Source organism: Eublepharis macularius, chromosome 5 (assembly GCF_028583425.1).
Source record: "Eublepharis macularius isolate TG4126 chromosome 5, MPM_Emac_v1.0, whole genome shotgun sequence".
Classification (NCBI taxonomy): Eukaryota; Metazoa; Chordata; class Lepidosauria; order Squamata; family Eublepharidae; genus Eublepharis; species Eublepharis macularius.
The window spans coordinates 131,577,646-131,600,495 of record NC_072794.1 but is presented as its reverse complement, the minus strand read 5'-3'; the positions used below and the strand labels follow the sequence as shown (position 1 = coordinate 131,600,495).

The window sequence follows — 22,850 nt, the reverse complement described above, 5'->3', positions numbered from 1 at the left end:
TGGGGAAAATGATCCAGAATAACCCAAAACCCGAGACGGCAAGCCACTTCGGGTTCGGGTTGTCAGAAATCGCTTCGGTATGCTTCATAATGATTCAGAGCATACCGAAGTGAGATTCCCACTTCCCCGAGCCCCCCTTCCCCACTCATCTTGGGAAAGCCAGAGCAGGTGTCTCTGCTGCTGCCGTGGCCAGCAGGGTGGCGGAGAAGGCTGCAGCTGGTGCCTTCGCCGCCTGCACCACCGCTTTGGCCTCTGCGGCGGCCGGCAGGGCAGCAGTAAACGCCGCTGCCCATGCCGCCGCTTCGGCCTCTGCAGTGGCCAGCAGCAAACGTCAGTGCCTGCACCGCCCCTGCCGCTGCTTCGGCCTTGGCGGGGGCCGGCAAGGTGGTAGCAAACGCCAGCACCTGCACTGCAACTTTGGCCTCTACGGCGGCCGGCAGGGCGGCAACTGATGCCGCCACCCACACTGCCGCATTGGCCTCTGCAGCAGCCAGCAAGGCAGCAGGGAAGGCCACTGCTTCCACCGCCAGAAGAATGCCCCAGGTAAGTGAGGTAGTGATGGGAGGGAGGGCACCCTTTAAAAAGGCCCCAAAGCTTCCCGAAGCAATCCGAATTGCTTTGGGAAGCTTTGATTCGGTATTTCCAAATCAGGGCCATCATACTGACCCTGATTCGGAAATACCGAATCTTTTTACGAATCGGGAACCCGAAGCACACACCCCTACATACACTGAATACATTATGTCTGAGGACTGTAGATGAAGCCAGGCTTAGGATGACTCACCATTCTCCGTGGTAAATTCATACAGATGCGTAAAGAATCATAATATCACTTAGCTATGTTCCTTCTATGACAATTTGGGCATCAGGCATGATTCAAGAATGCAGCTAGCAATTATACTATCTGCATAGCGAAGTCCATACCTGTTCAAAGTAGACCCTGCCATGATTGCCATCTGACTTGATTATTATTATTCCCTCTTATATGCTTTACTTAAGGGTTTCAAGCAATGTTTCTCAGATCCTTTCAGTATCTGTATGTTTACTTACTGATCTGTGGAACTGTTGTCATATGTTACTTTACAGATTACTTCATATATGCATTCTTTACAGATTCTAAAATGGCAGCAAACTGCAAAAGGAGCTGGCCTTGAACATAGCAAGGAGAAATGCTGTTTGGGAGTTTAAATACCAGCATTGTTAGCTCAAATATAGCAATCAGACTTCTGATGTATTGTCGAAGGCTTTCACGGCCGGAGAACGATGGTTGTTGTGGGTTTTCCGGGCTGTATTGCCATGGTCTTGGCATTGTAGTTCCTGACGTTTCGCCAGCAGCTGTGGCTGGCATCTTCAGAGGTGTAGCACCAAAAGACAGAGATCTCCCAGTGTCACAGTGTGGAAAAGATGTTGGCAGGTCATTTGTATCTACTCAGGAGAGGTGGGGTTGAGCTGAGTCATCCTGTAAGAGTTTCCCAGGGTGTGGAATGCTAATGGCGGGAGGCTTCACTGTATCCTGAGGAGGTTCTTTTGCATATGGATTGGTGCTTGATGTGCTAATCTTCTCTGCAGGGCTATTGTCGAGTATAGAGTGTTTTGTTAGCCTGGTGTTTTTCAGAACTGGAAACCATGCTCTGTTCATTCTTAAGGTTTCTTCTTTCCTGTTGAAGTTTTGCTTATGCTTATGAATTTCAATGGCTTCCCTGTGCAGTCTGACAAAGTAGTTGGACGTGTTGTCCAGTATTTTGGTGTCCTGGAATAAGATACTGTGCCCTGTTTGAGTTAGGCTATGTTCAGCCACTGCTGATTTTTCAGGTTGGCCAAGTCTGCAGTGTCTTTCATGTTCTTTTATTCTTGTCTGGATGCTACGCTTTGTGGTCCCGATGTAAACTTGTCCGCAGCTGCAGGGTATACGGTATACTCCTGCAGAGGTGAGGGGGTCTCTACTGTCTTTTGCTGATCGTAGCATCTGTTGTATTTTTCGGGTGGGTCTGAATACTGCTTGAAGGTTATGCTTTTTCATAAGCTTTCCCATCTGATCAGTAATTCCTTTGATATATGGCAAAAACACTCAGCCCAGTTATAGCAAACTTCTACATGGAACATTTTGAAAAAACAGCTCTAGAATCAGCACCCCACAAACCTAGTGTATGGTTCCGGTTTGTGGATGATACATTTATCATTTGGAGCCATGGGGAGGAAGAATTGATGGGGTTTTTGAATCATCTCAGCAACATCCACCTGAACATACAATTCACAATGGAGAAAGAAATCGAGGGAAAACTCCCATTTCTGGATACCTTGGTCATCCGCAAAGCAAACTTTTAGTTAGGTCACAAGGTCTACAGGAAACCAACTCACACTGATCGGTACTTACACAAAAACTCCAATCACCACCCCCGACAGAAAAGAGGCATAATGAAAACATTAGTGGATCATGCAAGACGGATATGTGAGCCGCACTTTCTCAATGAGGAAATTAATAATCTAAACCACGCACTTCAGGCAAATGGCTACTCCAGAAATGAAATCCGAAGAGCAATCAAACCCAGGATGAATCAAACAACCAAGGAAAAACAGTCTCCTACAGGAAAAGTGTTTTTGCTATATATCAAAGGAATTACGGATCAGATGGGAAAGCTTATGAAAAAGCATAACCTTCAAGCAGTATTCAGACCCACCCGAAAAATACAACAGATGCTACGATCAGCAAAAGACAGTAGAGACCCCCTCACCTCTGCAGGAGTATACCGTATACCCTGCAGCTGCGGACAAGTTTACATCGGGACCACAAAGCGTAGCATCCAGACAAGAATAAAAGAACATGAAAGACACTGCAGACTTGGACAACCTGAAAAATCAGCAGTGGCTGAACATAGCCTAACTCAAACAGGGCACAGTATCTTATTCCAGGACACCAAAATACTGGACAACGCTTCCAACTACTTCGTCAGACTGCACAGGGAAGCCATTGAAATTCACAAGCATAAGCAAAATTTCAACAGGAAAGAAGAAACCTTAAGAATGAACAGAGCATGGTTTCCAGTTCTGAAAAACACCAGGCTAACAAAACACTCTATACTCGACAATAGCCCTGCAGAGAAGATTAGCACATCAAGCACCAATCCATATGCAAAAGAACCTCCTCAGGATACAGTGAAGCCTCCCGCCATTAGCATTCCACACCCTGGGAAACTCTTACAGGATGACTCAGCTCAACCCCACCCCTCCTGAGTAGATACAAATGACCTGCCAACATCTTTTCCACACTGTGACACTGGGAGATCTCTGTCTTTTGGTGCTACACCTCTGAAGATGCCAGCCACAGCTGCTGGCGAAACGTCAGGAACTACAATGCCAAGACCACGGCAATACAGCCCGGAAAACCCACAACAACCATCAATCAGACTTTTGTTGTCACAGACCCTCCATACTGAATTTGCTACCTATAGATATTCATGATTGTGCCAGTATTTTCTAGGTGCTTGCTCCCCTTAGTACATTTGCCTCCAGCCACCTGTTTAAATACCTATTTTTTAAAAAAAAAAATTAGGACATTACTGCACTGTCCTGGCTGTATTAAAACTATCACAGACATGAAAGAGGAAAAACTGTGTCTCAAAATTTTAGTACTTCACTGCTGTCTAAAAGTTTCAAAGTATTAGGAGTGAAAAAAAAGCTCAAAACACTAACGAGGTAGAAGCAAACTTGCTAAAATAGGTTAGAAAGCATGGATGTGTAAAACTGATACAACAATTTAAAACCTCTGCACTGGAATATATGCCTGCATTGCAAATATGTCAAGTTTCACAACACTGAGCATATTTTATTAGTTTTGTTATACAGTTATCAACCCACTCCATCCTACACAAAAAATCTTTCCAATTCCTTTATTACTGGTTCCTTGTTCTTAAGAAAAGTATTCCAAGTAGGAACTAAATCAGTCTCACCAGTTATTTTTGATTTATGTTTACGATGCCCAGTTTCAGAGCCATGTAGCTGTGTAGTCAAATGTACACAGGACCGGTTTGCTGAACTGTATCTTGTTGTGGTGACAGATCCTGGAGGGGAAAGACCTTGGGGAAACTCAACATTTTCTTCACTGCCTGAATTTTCTGTAAATATTAGGAATGTGTTAATACTAGGAAATAAATACAATACAAAACAGGTATCCAGAATATCAGCTCTATTGTTTAAAAAGGCACATTACATATATGCATCTGGCTGGAACATAACATTATGTTTTATCAGTATTTTCTGCCCAGAAACTGGTTGGTCAAGGGAAGGAGCAAGTCAACAAAATGAAGCCAGTTCCTATGTTATAACTTTACCTGATTTTGATTTCTTTTTTTTCTTCTTCTTCTTCTTTGATTTTGACCGGACAATATCTCTAAGTTTCTTCTCTTTGTTCTTCTCCTTTTCTTTAGAAGCTACAGAAAAAATCTATGTCATTTTGCTAGCTTACAGAACAGAAGTATAATAAGCTTACATAAGTATATATTTTAGGTATGATCAGGATAAATTCAGATATGCAACAAACTTAAATTTTATTTCATTTCACTTTTTCACCAAGTATTAAATCTTTGCCTGTTTCCCATACATATACAGTTCCTGCTCAAACTGTTGCCTATGTCTCTTTCTTCTTCCTATATATATATTTATTTACTTCATTTATAGCCCGCCTCTCTCCCCAGTGTGAACTTTAGGTGGCTTACATTGTTCTCCTCTCCTCCGTTTTATCCTCACAACTGTGTGAGGTAGGTTGGGCTGAGAGTATGTGACCGGCCCAGGTAGGTTGGGCTGAGAGTATGTGATTGGCCCAAGGGCATCCAGCTAACTTCCATGGCAGATGGGGATTCAAACCCAGATCTCCCAGATCCCAGTCCAACACTCTAACTACGACACCATACAGGCTCATGTTATACAACTGCATCTACACAAACTCAAATAAATACACGGCACTTCAAAATAATACACACAAAATAATACCCTCCTTCATTTTGCACCAATTATTATAATGGCTCACTTCTGTCAGTTACTAAGGTGTACCAGTGCCATAAAGTAAATACAGAAAGGGAATGGGTAACAAATTCATTCTCACAACTTTGTGATGCTAGCTAAGTTTTGGCTAAAACAATGCAGTTATTAAAAAGAAGTCTTATTAGCAAAGTATTTACATAAGCAACCTGATGTGGTCCGCCTTCTGTTAGAACCTTCCTGACTGGCCTTCTCAGAAGCTACGGATCCTCTTGTTTGAATATTTCTTGTTGCTGGACTCTGCTGGGGTTCTGGTGACTTATCAATCCCATGGAAATACTTCATATGATAATGCAGCAGTTTTGCTTTCCTGAAGGATTTTGAACAGTCTAAGAACTTGCATCTAAACTTGGGTTCATGATCGGCTGCAGCCTTTAAAGCAGTAGAATCATCGGTTCTCTTAGAAGAACTGGTTACTGCAAGAACAAAAAACAAAATGTGTATTACCAATATGTATGTTTCAAAACAAATTCCATGCTTTTCTCTTGTGGAAAAGTTTAGATCCTACTTCCTAGCCCACACTTCTCAATGTTTGCACACAAGATTTTACATGTGTATGAAAACCTAGAAGCTTAGGGTGGTCATGAATGGTCACATTCCCCCACCATTATTAGGATCTGAATGCAGGTGTAAGGCTTTCACCTCCTATGGAACGTTACAATTAGCAGCATGGTGCAGTTTTCTGTGCACAAAGGTCTGCAATCCCTGACAATGCCTTTTCAGTACTTACAGGGGGCTGCTGGGAGAAGATGGAAACATTCTTTGCAAATTCCCCCCTCCCCCCTTAATGTCAGCCAAACAACCTGATTCCTTATTTGAAAAACTCCACTGAACAAGCTGAGGTTGGTAGTAAAAAAAAAAAAAAGATTTGTCTTTATTATTATAAGAAGAAGAAAAAATCCCAAAGAATGAGAATGCATTAGAGATGTTTTGTCTGAAATATATGTTGGTAAATCTGAACCTGTAACAGATGCCTCTGAAGACTCTTGTGATTCAGGCAGAGAGGGAGACTCTTCTATAATCTCTTCCTTTAATCTGCTGTCATCTACTAAACTCTGAGTTACTTCTGAAGGTGGAGGCAACTGTTCACTAATATTTTGGTCAGATTCAACACATGTTTCTGAAGGACCTAAAAGACAAAAAAAAGGACAGAATGAATTGAAGGTTACACACAGGCACACAAACTTCAGACAACACTGAGCTGCTGAAATATTAGAAAAAGTGAAATGAGTATCTTGGGGTTTTTTTACTTCACATAGGCTATAAAAATATTCAAAAACAAACTGGTCGAAGCTTTCACTCAGCTCATGCAATTCTGAGATAAAGAAAAAGATCTGCTAGGTGCTATTATGGCTTCTAAATTTCTGCACTCTGTAACTAACCATGCTCAATTCCTGCTAAATCCATTACAGACTCTTCTTATACAGCAGGAAGTTCCTTGCTCAATAATGCAAATTATCTTAATTTAGCAACTAAATTACATGGGGCAATGTAATCATGTAAGACATGAAGAAATATCACATATACTATAAGCTATTTACCGTCACTTGTTTCTTTTGAGCTTGATTCGGGATCTTTTAAGGCTTCTATTTCATCTAGTTGCGGTATTACAACGTCAGTATCTAAAGCCTCTTGACTACTACTAGTAGAATGTCTTGACCGTCTCTTTATGGAATCTTTTTCATTTTCTGGAGAATTTTTCAATTTTTCTTGTGCTAAAAATCATTTCAAGTATATATTTACTAAGTACACTGAATAAACAGATTTTAACAAATACATCAAAACACAAGTCCTGAGGAAAACCACATTCCTTATTCAGTTCCCTGAAGAGCAGCAACTGCACCATTTATAGAATGTCACATATCTCTACTCCCCTGTAACTGGTATAATAGTATTATCCATCCACCCCCCAAACTGTTATGATAGTATTATCCAAACTGCTGCCTAAATTGAAGCCTCAAAAGCTTAAACAAGGAAAATGATTGGTTATCTTCACTGCAATGAAAACAACAATTCAAGAAAATGTCCCTTGAACCAAGCCCTTTCTGTTTTAAGGGCTGTGTGATCATGTTCATATATAGAGTTAGATGCCTCATTAAAAAGATGTTAAATACATGAAGCTGGCTTATACTGAATCAAACTGTTGGTCTATCAAAGTCAGCATTGTCTACTCAGATGGCGAGGTCTCAGGCAGAATTCATTCTTTGAAATGGAGATACTGGCAAATGGTCTGCCACTTAACCACAGCCCCTCCCTAGCATTATGGAGATGCAGATGAAAAAGTTACCCAAGAGCAGCTGAGACTTTGTATAAAGAATAGAATTCAGGGTATTCTTCACACTGTTTATCTAATTATTGGTACACGTGATTTAGTTCTATGAAGAAACTTAATTATATATTTGAACAGTACCTATTGCTCATCAGTATGACCTAGTACATTTTTATTTATGTTTGTTTCCCACAGCGCACTGATTCTTGCCTTACTCTTTCCTCTTGCTCCTTATAAGCAGCTGATATTTACCAATTTCCTTCTCTCTGATCTCTCAGCATACTGCCAACAGTTATAATTTTTTTGAAGGTATATATTCCACTGTCAAATGTTAGTGGTGGTAGACATAAGATCATTCAATATTGCAGAATTAGGCCAAAATATACTAGCCGATGACTGAGTAAAAAGAATGAAATGCATGCTATTTAGCTTGTTATTGTGTAAACAGGTTTGAGCAGGGAAAGGGGACTGGTATAAGGACTGCTGCTATCACACAGGCACCAAACCTTCATACAACCTTCTATAATTCAAAATAGTACAACAGATTTATCCTGCTGTACTATTTATCACGTAAATTTACCTATACTCATACAAAACATTAATAAATTTAGGCTTTGTTCAGGTACAGTCACCAATATCATTGCAACATCTGTACCACTGGGGGGGGGGGGAATACATTTTACTCCTATTCAAAAGGCCTGGGTCAGCACTCAAAATGCTAGGTTCCTGCCCACTGTTTTGATAATGTTTATTAATATATCTGATTATTTCCCTTTTCTGTAGTGCTGCTGTTATAGGTCCTCCTGTTTTGCTTTTCCTGTGAAACATCTGCACAGAGTGCCAATGGAGAAATGACCATTAAATGGCTAAATGGAAAAGTGTGGAACAACTCAAAGCAACATACCAAATTCAAAATGAAAACAAAAAGGCCTGTCAGCTTACTGTACATATCCACTTTCTCTTTGCCCCATATTCTGTGATACTGACCAAATGAAAGAAAAGCAACAGACCAAGAGGCAAATACAATTGAAAAGCAGGCTGTAACTACCACAGCCAGTCTATCTACAATTAAAAAGCCCATAATCTTATACATTGCTTGTCCTAGAATATTTTTATTGTGTTTACTTAAATAGGCCTGACATTATTAAAACTGAAAAATACTCACACATGTTCTTTTGAAGCCGGGGACGTTTTGAAGGGACCTCTCCTCCTTTGGGTATTTTCCGTCTTCTTAATTCTAAAGTTATTGGCTGCAATGTTTGAGAGCCTTGCTCTAAATTTGTAAACAAAACAAGGAAAAAGCATAACAAAAGAAAAAGTACCCACACTTCTTTTTTAAATAATATTTTTCCTGCTGATTTATAAAAGCTTCATGGATCTTAGCATGAGGAACCTCTTAATGTTATCATATCTTTCACAACCAAGTATCCAACTGTACTATACATATTACAATAAATGGTGGTGATATTACTGTATCATAATTATCACTTGTTCATTAAGCTGTAAAAAAGGTTGTATATACCAAATTTAAAAGATTAGTGGTGTCCTTGGTTCTAACAGTATCAAATAGGAGCATCCATTTTAACTAACAGGTAGGTCTATTCACTGCCAAGTACATGAGCTTCTCTGAAGGCCTAAAACAGCTGGCAAGAAACATATGAAAATAAATGAAGAAGATAAATTTTAAAAAATACAGTGCAGAATTTCAAGGTGTTTATTTATTGTTTGCCACATTAAATATGTGAGAAGAGTGAGATAAAAATATCCTACGGAAATAAAAAAAAATGAACATGACCCTGATAGTGGGGAAGAAGCGATCACATTTTGCAAGCAGAAGGTCCATGCCAAGTCAGGTGCAATCTCTGGTATGTCTCCTTAAAGAATCTCAGGCATTGGAAAGTGTTAAGAAAAACTTTTCTGTGCCCCACACAGAAGAACCACTGCCAATCGGACTAAACTACATGGACCAATGGTCTGCCTTGCTAAAAGGCAGGTTTATATTTTCAGATGCCACTTAAACCAGCTATGTTAATAAAAAAAACAGGAGGTTTACCTGAAACTGGTGTCATCAGAGAGGCTGTTTGTGCAGTCATACAGTTGGGAGTTTGACTGTATGCAGAAGAACCTCAACTGTAACCTTCTAGAATGAAAACATTTTTGGTGCTAGCTCTGCCTACCAATCACAGTAGCATACTGCGCATGCTGGGGGAGGGGGGGATGCAGCACCTCCTACTCACTTCTTTGACTATCATAGCAGATACCTCATCAGAAACTCTCCAGGGTTTTCATCAGTTAAGATTTCTCTCTCAAAATACAAGGGGATACCTGCTGTTACTCCTCCCTATTTCCCTCTCCTATGGGTCTCTGCACAGTTATGGAGTTGCAGACATTGTTTAAAAGTTGCTCTTCCTGGGGTGCAAAAATGACACACAACAGATTTGTTCATGACTCCTATCTAGGAAAGGAACATCAGGCAAGGCAAGGAACATTACATTTGACTGCCTGCATTGTCAAAAAATTTACGAACATAAAAAATAATATATTTTTTTTACTCAAACAAAAATGATTTGGATCTAGAAGATGACGATCAAGGTTCTGCTTGAACTCCCAATTGTGTGACACCGACAGAAATCTGTGTATGTTAGGTTCCTCCTTTTGTTTATATACAGCAAGAGAAAGTACTTCTTACAAGAATACAGGAAAAGCAGCCTTGAATGTTAAAACTGACCTGCTGGTGGTACCACAGGAGGCCTACCACGTCGTCTCTTTGTTTCTTTATGGTTTTCTGGTGGGGTCTTCACACTGTCATTTTCAGGTTTCTTTTCAATCTGGGTATCTATTGAAAATTCCCTGTCATTCTCAGATATATTTTCTTTGTCTTCTTTCCCATCCTTCGGCAGAACCTTTTCAGACACTTTGCCTTTTTCTGAAGTAACTATTAGCTTTCCTTCTTTATCAGGTTTAGATCTTCGTTCAATCTTTAATGCCTTTTCATCCTTGTCTTTCCTATTATTCTCAGCTGTTTTTCTCTGTTTTTTAAATTTTTCCCATTTTTCAGGAGATGAAGGGATTTCATTACTCCTCTCCTTGGGTCTGGGATTATTCACTACAGACTAAAAACAGAAGTGCAAGATGTGCTTTCTTTTAATTGCAAGATAGTTTATTTAAAAGACAGAAAAAATTAAAGCAAGCAAATTAATCCTGTGCAGCTAGAATCCTGTGAATGTACAGCATTCAGTGATGCTACTGTTTATGGTTGTTGTTTTTACTGCTCATACAACTACATACACATAAAAACAGATACAAGACTACAGAGTCATATACAAGATAAAAACAGGTATCACATTTGACAAAATTCTCAGTACATGAAAGACTATGGCTGCATCTATATGGCAAAGATTCTCCACTACCCTGTCACTGTCACCAGGAATGCGAAAGCATTCACATTGATCAAGAAACATTCACACGGGATCTTTTGGTTTGGACACCAAACTAGAGTAAAACCTCAGTATGGAAGCAACCCATATAAAGCACAGCAGGCTAAAATGTCTGTAGTCTTTAATGCTTTTATAAATAATATGGAATAAAAACAGGGATGAATATCATAAATCATCTGTTTAAAATAGATACTCCAAATTTGTATCTTAAGATTTTTAAATAGAAGGTTGTCTTCTTCAGTATGAACCCTGCACATAAAAAATAGACCTATCCTCTAGAAACCTATAGATTAAAAATAGGTCTAGAGCATAAAAACTGCTTTAAAATCTTCAGCCTCCAATTAAACACAAGAATGAGCAACCTCATAATTTTGGTTCCATTCCCAAGCAAATTCAATGTTAGCAAATTAATCTTTCCTACCTGGTCTTTGGAAAAGGCTTTGACATGTATATTCTTGACTGTCTGAACTACACCATCATAAAATTTCACAGTGTAAGTACCTGGAATTTAAAAAGAAAGAAGTAAGAATGAAGAGTATGATTTATTTTGCACTGAGCCAATTACTTAACATATAAAAATTAAGAAGTTGACATTCACATACTGAGCTTAAAATCTAACTCACACAAGATGCTCATGCCACAAAATAAGTATTATCTATCTAAATCTTTTTTAAAGTCACTTCAAGTGAGGTTGTGGAATCTGATCCTGTTTGTAAAAGCAGAAAGACCATACATCTGCACATCTTTCTACAGCATCTCACAAAAAAGTACTGCTAGAAGTAGCATGACCCTGTGGTCCAAGAGCCCCCGGGGGGGGGGGGCGCTAAACTGAGGAGGAGAGATTGGGCAAAACCATCCAAACTTTGCTCTTGCGCCAATTGAAAGCCTGCTCCACCACACTCTTCTGCCAATGAAGAAATGAGGGGGAGCCAATTTTGCTCAATTCTCTCTCCCTGCTTCAGCCCCTTGCCTTTTGTCCATAGGAGATCCATGACCTGCATCAATGCCTTTTTCGAGTCTCCAGAAGACACATACCAAATCTAAAAAATCAAATCATATAGATCATGTGAAAGCCTATGAGGTGGTGGTGGTGGTGGTGGCAAAGCCTTTTTTTCTGCCACCATTATATGTTAGCTGAATTGTGCCCAGCTCAATTGTTTAGGATAATGCAAAATGTAATGACTCCTAGAAGGAAGTCCCAAAGTGACATGGATTCAACATTAAGTGAGGATGATTCTATGTGACTGTTTGCTGATAAAATATCTCAGCACTGGTCCAAATTGGATATCAGTCTGACAGATCAAGTAGTATAATTATCAGAAACTTCATCTACCCCATTTTTATAGCTCTGAAATGGACTTTCTGTGTTCAGATGTCTGATGGGAACCTGGCTGTTGCAAAGCCAACCACTTGTAATTTGGGTCCACATGGGGAGGAAACTGGGAACATCTAAGCCATCTGAATAAGACCTGGGCCAAGTATTTTGCAGGTAGCTGAAAGCCCGGCCCTGGCTGTAGTTCATGGCTTGCTGCTTATCACTTTGTGTAAACCACTTTCTGGAATCATCACCAGTCCAGGGCATCCTTGTGGCCTGGCCCCCATGTTGTTTGTAATGAGAGTTCTGTAAGGGTTGTATACTTTATTTTATGTGTATTTTGCTTCATAACTTGCTTTGAGTTTCCAGTGTTGGAGAAAACAGGTTAAAAATATTTATATAAATATTCCCTGTTTTAAGTAATTGGGGAGTAACAGTATCAATTCCTGTGATTCTAAAGAACGTAATAATTCACCATTCATTTAAAATGATCATGGCGAGGTTCAGGTAGCTGGCTCAAGGTTGATTCAGCCTTCCATCCTTCTGAGGTTGGTAAAATGAGTACCCAGTTTCCTGGGGGTAAAGTGTAGATAACTGGGCAAGGTAATGGCAAACCACCCCGTAAAAAGTCTGCCAAGAAAACAACATGATGCGACTTCCCCCATGGGTTAGTAATGACTCGGTGCTTGCACAGGACACTACCTTTACCTTTTTCCTAATTACTGACTTGTGTCTAATTTACCATTCTTAGGCAGAGTAACAGAAGAGTAGTGGTGGAGGAACTCTACAGTTTTCTGGATGACTCATCTACTCATTTCAATCTGTTTTCAGGCTGGCTTTGGGACTGAGATTGCTCTTGTTCTAGTGTATGGTTTCTGAGTAACCACCAACATCACCACCTGGTTGAATACAACCAGATAAGGGAAATGTGCCGCTATTAAATCATTTGCCAGATTTCACAACAGTCTACCCCCCTATACTGAGATTCTTTAAAACACATTGTGTTGAAATGATTTTGGTCTGTTCTGTCTGAATATACCCAGAAAGTCAAGGTGGGCACAGCAGAGCCAATGAGGAGGAGCACAGGCATAGTAGTGCTCAGCTTTGTTCTGTGCCAGCACTTAGCAGTGGCCAGTGAGAAAAAGCAGGCAGTGTGCTTTCCCTTCAGCCAGCTTTTCAGCCTTCTATCAGATGATGAGGGTGTCACAGGAGGAGGGGGTGCTGCAGCAGGAAGTGATGGGTCCTTTCTAGAGCCATTTTGGCCTCCCTTCTCATGAGGGCCGTCTGATGATGCCTTAAACTGTGTGAAGCTTTCAATTTTAATACTTGTTCCTAGCTTTAGCTGGCTTTATAGGTAATTAAGAAAAGATTAAAATGTTCTACTAAATAAAGTCTTACCATCCTTGTTGACAGAAGTAACTTTGGCGGGATAAAAACGACAATCAGACCAGCAAGCCAACACTTGATCATTTGTATGAAATCCCTTAAAAAAAAAAAGTCTTTATAATTCTGTATAGACAGAAATAATTTAGTGTTGCCAGCTTCCAGGTAGTGGCTGGAGATCTCCTGGAATTACAACTGATCTACAGATGACAGAGAAAATGGCTGCTTTGGAGGGTGGATTCCATGGCATTATACCCCACTGGGGCCAGCCCCTCCCCAAACCCCACTCTCCCCAGGCTATGCCCCCAAAACTTTAGGAATTTCCGAACTCAGAGCCTGCAACCTTAAGAAATATACTGCTTTATTATAGTGTATAATAAAATTACTAATTCTACTGAAAGAATGTCCTTATACCAGGTTTTGCCATTAATTATTTTGTACTGCACCACAATCATAGTACCCAAACTGTTAACAGCTATGATCCTCAGTCTAAATACACTGCCATGTCAGGACAGGGAGCAAGAATTGAACACCCGCAACCAAATTCCTTGTATGAAGTTGTGAAAAGTTTGTTAAATGTAATAAAAATAATTTTAAAATATTGGTGATGGTCAATATTTAGCGTTCTAAAACAAAATTTATGGAGAAAATTGTGCCTTATATATTTTTGTTTGGATATAATTGTAACCAGCTGTTGCTTGTTTTTTTAAATTCTAGTATTGTGATTTTATGTAAATAAAAAATATATAAAAATACTCACAATTAAAAGGCTAACAAGAATCTGAGGGCTAAAAATAAGACTTTCAGGCAACAAACTGAACACAAACATAAAAATGTTTTGACCTCAGCCTATTTATGACCAACTTTGACTAACATAAAAATCAAAAAGATATAATTAAGTTCTTCAGTCTGGTAACTCTAATTTTAAACTGGTCATTGATTGCTTTTATCATTTTAAGTTGATTTAAATCTCTTGTATGCCACACTGAGTTCTCTAGAGGGGCAACTATCAAAATAAATAATCAACAAAATGCATCAACTTCAACCTGTTAAAGGCCTTCTAGACGTATAAAATTTCTATGCAATTCTTAAAAAGTGGAAAAGACACCAAGATTTAATGTTTTACTTACAGAAGATACTTCTTCCTCATGTAATCCTTCCTTCCGTAGTTGTATTTTCTCTAAAGGACGTAAATAAGGACTATCCCAACAAAACCATTCATCATAGCGATGGTTCCAGCGTTTAAAATGGATAAGCACCTTTCCTTCCTCATAATCAATTTCTTCAATGTGAGCTGGATACCTAAGTTAAAGAAAGGTAATTTAAAATATTCTTGCTAAGAAAAATGGAGAGTATGTCTCACAAATGACAGACAAGCTACACTGCAAATGCATACTTTCAATTAATGGTGTTTGTGGCATTAACAAGTGGGGATGTCATTTGTGTAAATAATATTTTCAGGCAGTACTTGTTTCATGTCAAACCATTTCATTAACAAGGGCAGAAAGTCCAACCAGTGAGCAGGGTGTACAGATGGAAAGAAAAGTCGTAACAACTCAGATGGGACAGGAGGGAGAATGGTGGTATAAGCTGCATGAAGAAAGTGGGCCAAGCAGAGAGAAAAACAGCCGTGGGGAAGAAAAGACTTTGTTTTCCCATCGGCTATTCATGGCAAAAGTTCCTTCCAAGATTACAAAACGTGGGTTCTCTCCTCTACTTTTCATCCCTGAGACTTTTTTTTTTTTTGCCCACTAGGACCTCTTGGACCCAAGCATAAACTATACAAACATTCACTCATAGTTGAAAATTAGCCATTCAAGTATTTATTTATTTAGAAATTTTTATGCCACTTCTCCAGGAACTTGCCCAAGGCGGCTTATGCATTAAAAACCCAGCCCAGCATAAAATATAGAGCATAAAAACAGACCACAGACAGCTTCAAATAACAGATTCCAGTCTAAAACAGTGTTAAAAGATTAACCCCATAATCAAAAGCCCGGGTTAACAGAAATGTTTTGGCTTTGTATTTGAAAGAAAGCAACACAGGCACCAATCAAGTCTGAAAGGGAAGGGCATTCCATAAGACAAAAGACTAGTAATGATTACGGATGGCCATCAGCCCCACAAATTAACACTGCTGTAGCAGTAGTATTCAAAATGAGCTTATTTTAAAATTAAAAAGAGTACTTTGTGGATGGTCCATCTCTACAAGTTAAAATACTCTCCTGGAAAACATTGCAAAACCAACACTGAACGCTTTGTGCTGCCTGAGGAAACTTCTAGCAGTAAAATATCCATGTGGGTGCAAAAACTGAAAAAGAGCCCTCAAGCATCTCTACTTGTCATGGAGAAGTATTCCCTGTTGATGACAGTTGAAGCTAGGAAATGGATTTCACCATTTTGTTTTGCTAGCAGGAATTTTTTACCCTCTGGTGAAAGACTGCTGAGCAATTTAGGAAAATTCAAGCCAAGAGGGAGAAACCACCAGTGGAAGCAAGATGACAACCCATCAATCTAAGGCACATGATCGCTCACATAGGTTCACATAGCATATGTGCTAAATTTGTGATATTCAAAATCATATGTATTTAGACTCACTACTTTATTTAAAAGCAAATTTTAAAAACTCATATGGTTATATATCATTTTGTTGTTTACAAGACTGCTATTGCAATCACACTTATAGTGAAATTTAGGAAGACATTTCCCAGGTTACAGACTCATTCCTGTCTCCACTTCGTTACACTGGCAGATTATTTTTCTTTTACAAAGTTAAGAACTTAAATGAAGGTTTAGATCCTATGCAGCACTAACAGATCCCAAGGGTAAGATTCTATACACTGGCAAGGCGCGTTTTCCTCCAGCAGCTGCCTGTGAGCCTCAAAAAGGTGCTGATGGGTGGGGGGCAATGGATGAAAAACCCTGCAACGTATGTGGCTGCTCCAAAATGAGGAGAATGAGCAGAATTCTGTTGATGAGAACAAGCAAGAGAGGTAATTTTGTCTACTTTCCACTTCCTCAGTGTAGCTGTTTGTGCTGAGGATCTTTGCATCTATGCCTGTCTTCCAACCTCCAACATCACAGGCTTGCAAGTGCGGAAAAGGGGGTATACCTTACACTGCGGGTCCCCATGATGTAACACAGAGTACTTTGAATATTTCTAACAATACTTTCCAAATATTAGTTGTGACTGAGCCTTGAAACTATTTTAAATGCTAAACCAACTCATCCATACTCCAAATTCTCCAGTACCTAAATTTATTAATCAAAAATTATTCTGCTTCCAGATTATAGCACAAAACCCACCCATAACCAACATCAACTCACCTATGTTCCCTGCCCCTTGTCCTACTGCCTGCTCTTTGCCGTACTCTAGTACTACAGAGCTATCCCAGAGTCTTTTGCAGCTGTTTAAAGCTGGACCTGAAAGTGAGAACAGTCCCATATTTCAGTTTCCAACCATGAAATACCCTGTAGTGCCACATCAGCTGTATCCTCAACTCGCTTGGAGTTGACTGCAAGCCTTTGGGCCCTTAAAAACAGAACACAGAGATTCAAAACTAATACTTATAATGGAATTTCCATCATTTAACATCCCACTAAACAGTGCTGCTTAAACACTGACAGGCTTCCAACTTGTACTCTGCACTACTAATAGCTAGATGAAATCTCTCAAGAATCAGATATTTAGCACAATTTCTAATCCAATATCATGCTGGTTCCAGATGAGTCACAATAGTCTAATTAAAAATATCTCAATTTTAGTCTCTCTTAAACTTTTGTCTTAATGATGAATTGCTTACATTTAATTTTGCATCTCATTACAAGTTTTCCATTTATTTATTTTTTACTTCATTTATATCCCACCTTTCTTTCCAAACGGGACCCAAGGTGGCATATATCATTCTCCTCTCCTCCATTTTACCCTCACAACAACCCTGTGAAGTAAGTTGGGCTGACTATGTGTGACTGGCCCACGGTCCCACAGCAAGCATTCATGGCAGAGTCGGAGTTCGAACCAGTGTCTCCCAGATCCTAGTTTGACACTTTTAACAACCATACCCTGGCTTTCAAAATATTTAAAGTTTTCCATTAACCATTCTCAAACCAAGCTTTCAACATCTTTAAAGTACTGAATATGCATATGGACTAGAATTCCCAAAACTTAAATGCTACTCTTTCTTCAGAACTACAAACTCTGCATCAAATGAAGTGAAACCTGCGAAAGGCTGATGCTGGAGGTTGTAGCATTTGCATGGACAAAAAGCCATATAAGTTGTGAGGCTGCAATGAAGCACAGGAACCAAGCAAAATCCTGCCATCTTCCTCTTTCCTAACAGTGCTCCCTGTTGGTGGAAGAATTAGGTGGGGGCATTTTTACCCAGATCCTCCTTCTCACTGCAGCTCCTACCCCTGGGCCATGTGGGTTTTGTCCATGCAGGTCCTGCAACCTCACTATTTGGATATCTCAAGAGCTGCAGGAAAGAGGGAGGGAGAAAAGATCCATTTCAGCAAATGTCTTCTGTGAGTACTTGTTGAATGCATCCTTATGTATCTTGTCAGCAAATGTAGAGTAATTTGTGGGCCCAAATCAAGGACAGCCTAGAGTGCTGTGCCATCATATGAAGAAAGGCTCTCTGTTGAAAATTATCAAGGGATGTCAAAAAAAGCTATTCCCATATATTTTCTCTCATACTCTCCAGACAATCACATTAATACAATGTGAGCCTAACAAATCACAATTTTTCTTTGCATCTCAGGTTTGTTTTACTTGCATGTTATAAGCAGAAAAGTGGATATTCAAAGGTTACTTTTATAAGGCCCACTGTCAGAAAGTGTCTGTAATTAACAAAACAAGCTGTTTCCAATTACCCAAACATTTTAAGTAATAAGTAAATATCCCATATACTGCAAATATACAGATATATAAAACTAAAGCTCCAATTCAATCTTACGCACAGAAGGCACTTCCATGACAACAGTTTTCAATAATGAGGATAACTTCATGCTTGGAATGGGGGCACTGTTGCTTACACAGTAATATCGTATGCACATGTGAGATCCCAAATGTATTAGAAGCTCCTGGTTTTGCCTAGCAATCAATAGTACAGGTTCAAAATTTTACTACACTATCTCCTTAGGACTACTTTAGCAATCCCAAAGAAGGCCGCAATAGTTTAAGATACTCCCAAACCACATTAAATAGCTAGAAAATATTGGCAGTAGATATGACAAACATGGAATGTATTAAGATGCCAATTTCATACATCTCATCAGATGTTTGAAGTTAACAAAAGTCATTGACTCAAAAAAATTTTTTCACAACCCTTAAGTACTACACTCTGGTTCTAACCCATGCTAAACATACCAGCCTCCCTTGCATTAGGCAGCAAGTTGTCTGGGATGCAGTGTTTAGAGATACACCATCTGCTATAAATCTGACAGCCTTACAAAATAGGTTCTCAAACCAAAGCAAGTTTTCATATTCTATGAACCCAACTAGGAGTGAGAGGGGAGAGAAAGAAAATATTCAAACAAGGATGTTGCTTGGTTTTGGTGTACAGAAGGTTGGTCTCCTCTGCTTTGCAGCTTCAAGGTCCAGCTCAGGTTCTCAAAAACATGCTCCTTGCTTTTCTTAAAGGTGACATGCAAAGTAGCAAGCAGCCTTTCAAATACTCTATGTTTACACAACACAAGATACATATGTGCTTCTGATCATACTGAGGAATTCTCTACCAGGCAGCTACTGTCAATTTGGGCAATAAAAAACTATATTCTTCTCTTAATTTTAAAATCAACATGGAAAAATTCTCTAGTGCTTCATTTCCTTTTAAAGTCTCCTCCATTTCTGAAGATCATAATCTACTTTTACTTAACACAGGCCTTTCGTTTCAAGCCAAAGGAACACCAACAGCTTTTAATGCGTACAAGACTACACTTCTAAAAGATTTGGCCTGCAGCATATCTCAGTCCTTCACTATTCTTGGATTTCTATACTATTTTTCACTTGTTGTATTATCATCTTATGAGTACAAAACAAGAATAACCATTAACAAAAAAAGTTGTTTCTTTCTTTCTTACTCTGCTCTTCTGACCTAAAAATATTAAATACTGTTCTTCAAACACAACTAAAAATATGAGGAAGAAGGGAAGAATTCAGGACAGAGAGTACATATTCTGCAAAAAAGCTGATTTCTTATAAGTTGCTCGAATTCTCATGGCCTGAACTAAAAAATTGGCTAAAATAAGTAAATCTTCCACTCTTTAGTCTGTTAGCAATTTAGGAACTAAAATATCTAGTGTAGACTCTGTCCAATGTAATGTCAAGGGTTTGATCCATTTTTCTCTTCTTGTTGTGTCAGTGGCATTCAAATGAAACATGGGTTACAGATTTCATAGCACCCAGACCACTGCCACAATATCTATTTGAGAAAGGTATACCCAAAATGCGACCTTCAGAGACTGCAGAAGGCAGTGCATTTAGTCTTGCAAGGATAACTGCTCATCTATACTTTGGAACTGTTAAGCCAAACAAATACATTGGAATCGTAAAACTTAGAGGGATCCCCATACAGAGGGAAGAACAAACTCTCCTGGCTCAACAGATGGTGCTATTCGCATGTATCTTCATAATTAATTCCTTGATAGTTTTACGAGCGGAAAGCTATCTAAAGCAGTGATTACATCCTCTGAATATTGCATAATATTCAGTTTTCCTTCTATTGCTTGGATCCACACACTAGAGTAGTTATCATGCTTCATTTAAAATAGTAAGCTACTGGTCTTTGAGAAAATTATTTTGAGCTTCATGTTCAGAGCCAGAATCCAAGCTCTGGCTTCAATAGAATGCTGGCCCAATTCTTATCTGAGGGCAGTACCTGCCACATACTTTGGTATTCCACACATTTGGCGTAAAAACTGTATTAGTGGTCAATCTATAGTTTCATTTGTTTTATGAATCCACACTGCTGCTCCATATAGTATTTCGGGAACAAGAATAACTATGAGAACATTTAAATCAAGAACCAATTTGTTGTCAGGGAGTCAAACCAAACCTTTACAAAAATGTTTACTTGAACCTTTATTTTGTTCAGAACTGGTACAGAACCTGAACTATAGTTTGTCTGCTCAATCAATATTGAAACAAAATCAGAAAAAAGGATTGGCCTCAGAATTAATATCTGAGAGATTTTTATATATTTCTTTAATCCAAGCTTCTCTTCTATGTCCTCTTCCAAAGGCTAGCAGGAAGCATGCAGGATACAGACCTACTGTTTTAGACATGCAATTCGGTATCAAGCAGACTGAATAGCCTCTGGTGCTAGAAGGACAGCATTTCTAAACACTGCAGGCTATTTCTCCCATGCTGCATTTTCTAGCCCCTTTATGTAGTCATTAAAGTTTTTGAATCAGTTTCTCGCTAACTCTTGATCTGGGTCAGGAAGGGTATCTACAGTTGTTGAAGACTTTTCTGTACAGTATGTTTACTCATCTAATAGTAAGCTTAGGATACAATGTCACAAGGATACAAATAACCTCAGCTCATATGAAAATCAGCATCTTACTTTAATTTCTCCTTCAAGGAACTGAACCAGGTATACCAAATAGATTATGAAAATATTATTCATTTGAACTAGAACTTTGGGTCTTGTTCCCATTCAATTGTGACGAAGAGTAATGGTTTGACTCCCTGTTTGTACCACAATGTGTCAGCATCACAAAAATGTATCCAAGGGTTATCATGAAATAAGAAATACCAGTTTTTTAATCTGTCTCGAGCTTCCAACTGGGCTCCCACTTCAAAGCTGATACCTCTTCTGTTTGGTGGATGTTTTCTCATTTTGTAAAAAGCCGCTGCTTTTATTCCCCTGAAAAATGCAATTAAATATCAATCACTAGAAACTGAGTCATCTTTATATCTACTAGTCTGTCTAATTAATTCAGATAATTCACAATCCAGATTTTCATTTTTTTAAAATTGCCTTTATGTTCATCAGTATGTATATTGAAATAAGTGCCCTTTAATATACATTTTCCCCAATAACCAAGATTGGCCGTACATATCCTAAACCTTTTGTGTCTATAATTTTTCATGAAGTTAAATTGAGGACTATTTTGTGTATTGTGGCCACCATGTGGAGGCAGCTATATTGTTATATACAGCAAAAGGTTTTGTATGTACTTACTTATCACATGGATTAGGTTCACTGCATGGTTTGTCTCCAAGCTGCTGCAACCGATGTGCATAATAAACTGGTACACACAAAATTGCTTGCCTTATGGAGTGCCAAAAGATGTTTCAAGTGGTTTCTATGTAGCAGCTATATTGTTTGAAGCAGTCCTCTATCTAAGAAACTGCAAGATTTGCAGACATGGAATGCCCCTAGCAGAGAACAGAGTTCTGCACAAATTCTAATTCCTTACAGGTCTACTGCTACTAATAATCATCCAGTCTGCATTCCTAGTAGCATGCTAGGTGAAGAGCTGAAAGAGCCAGATACAGTTTCAAGCATTCAAGTGCTACTTCTTTATGTGCTGCGTACAATGAAATGTATGCACAACTAATCTATGAGTCTTTGTTATCATGTCTGCTTTTTAAAAAATGTTTTGCTTCTAGATGAAGAGCTAACACAGAGCAGTTTTATTTGTTGCCTGTGAACCACCTGCTATAGTTAAACTATTGAACAACAGCCACCCCCCACCCCCCCAGGACTTCTAGATATTGAGCACATCACTAAATTGGGACATAAAATAGTTTCTTCCACATAGTGGCCCACTGTGAAAATTGAGTGGTTTATGTGTTAGTCAATAAAATTAAATTCCAGTATCTCCTGTATTTAAATACTAATTTAGGAAAAGAAAATAAGTGTGCCTTGATTGTTTTTTGTACTAGTTTCACAAGCTTGTTTTTAGTTTCATACATAAAGTAACTTAACAATGCTGGTCTGATCTAAATTAAAATTTCCTATCAAAATTCGAGATTTTACAAAGTGCCAAGTAGATTAAAACTGCAATACAAATTAAGTATATTATTAAAAATGAAGCCATTAGCAATTAGTATAATAGTAATATACTTCATGTGACATATTAATCTTTCCTTCTTTATGCAACATTAAACTTCACATTTTTTCCATGTCAAAAATAAAACTTGCAGTTTTCAAAGGTCACAATGGTCTAAGATCCAGCCAGTTCCAACTTTTAGTACTATTTTGCTAGCCACTTTACTGGTTTACATGACTATCACAACCTCTTCCAAAATAAAGAGTCCAGTAGCACCCTTAAGACTAACCAATTTTATTGTAGCATAAGCTTTCGAGAATCAAGTTCTCTTCGTCAGATCCAAAATAACCCACCATCACTCCAAGAAGATTAATTTGATAGGACATGCTCTTCATACAGCAGAAGGCTGGCA

At 38.8% G+C, this 22,850-nt stretch overlaps 1 protein-coding gene across 3 annotated transcripts in view; it reads right to left on the bottom strand.

The window, feature by feature from the left end:
- The window catches only part of PHF20 (PHD finger protein 20), a 46,165-nt gene that overhangs the window by 14,505 nt on the left and 8,810 nt on the right, over positions 1–22,850 (bottom strand). For 2 of the 3 annotated variants that reach the window (XM_054980242.1, XM_054980243.1), the window contains exons 2-12: positions 21,196–21,306; positions 14,569–14,740; positions 13,454–13,538; positions 11,162–11,241; positions 10,032–10,416; positions 8,469–8,576; positions 6,576–6,749; positions 5,996–6,163; positions 5,175–5,450; positions 4,329–4,427; positions 3,948–4,112 (exon numbers count right to left, since the gene is read on the bottom strand). In XM_054980242.1, coding sequence (XP_054836217.1) covers positions 3,948–4,112; positions 4,329–4,427; positions 5,175–5,450; positions 5,996–6,163; positions 6,576–6,749; positions 8,469–8,576; positions 10,032–10,416; positions 11,162–11,241; positions 13,454–13,538; positions 14,569–14,740; positions 21,196–21,278 — 1,795 coding nt within the window. In that variant the 5' untranslated portion in view covers positions 21,279–21,306. The remainder of the gene's footprint in view (positions 1–3,947; positions 4,113–4,328; positions 4,428–5,174; positions 5,451–5,995; positions 6,164–6,575; positions 6,750–8,468; positions 8,577–10,031; positions 10,417–11,161; positions 11,242–13,453; positions 13,539–14,568; positions 14,741–21,195; positions 21,307–22,850) is intronic. The other variant, XM_054980244.1, reaches the window with a different exon arrangement.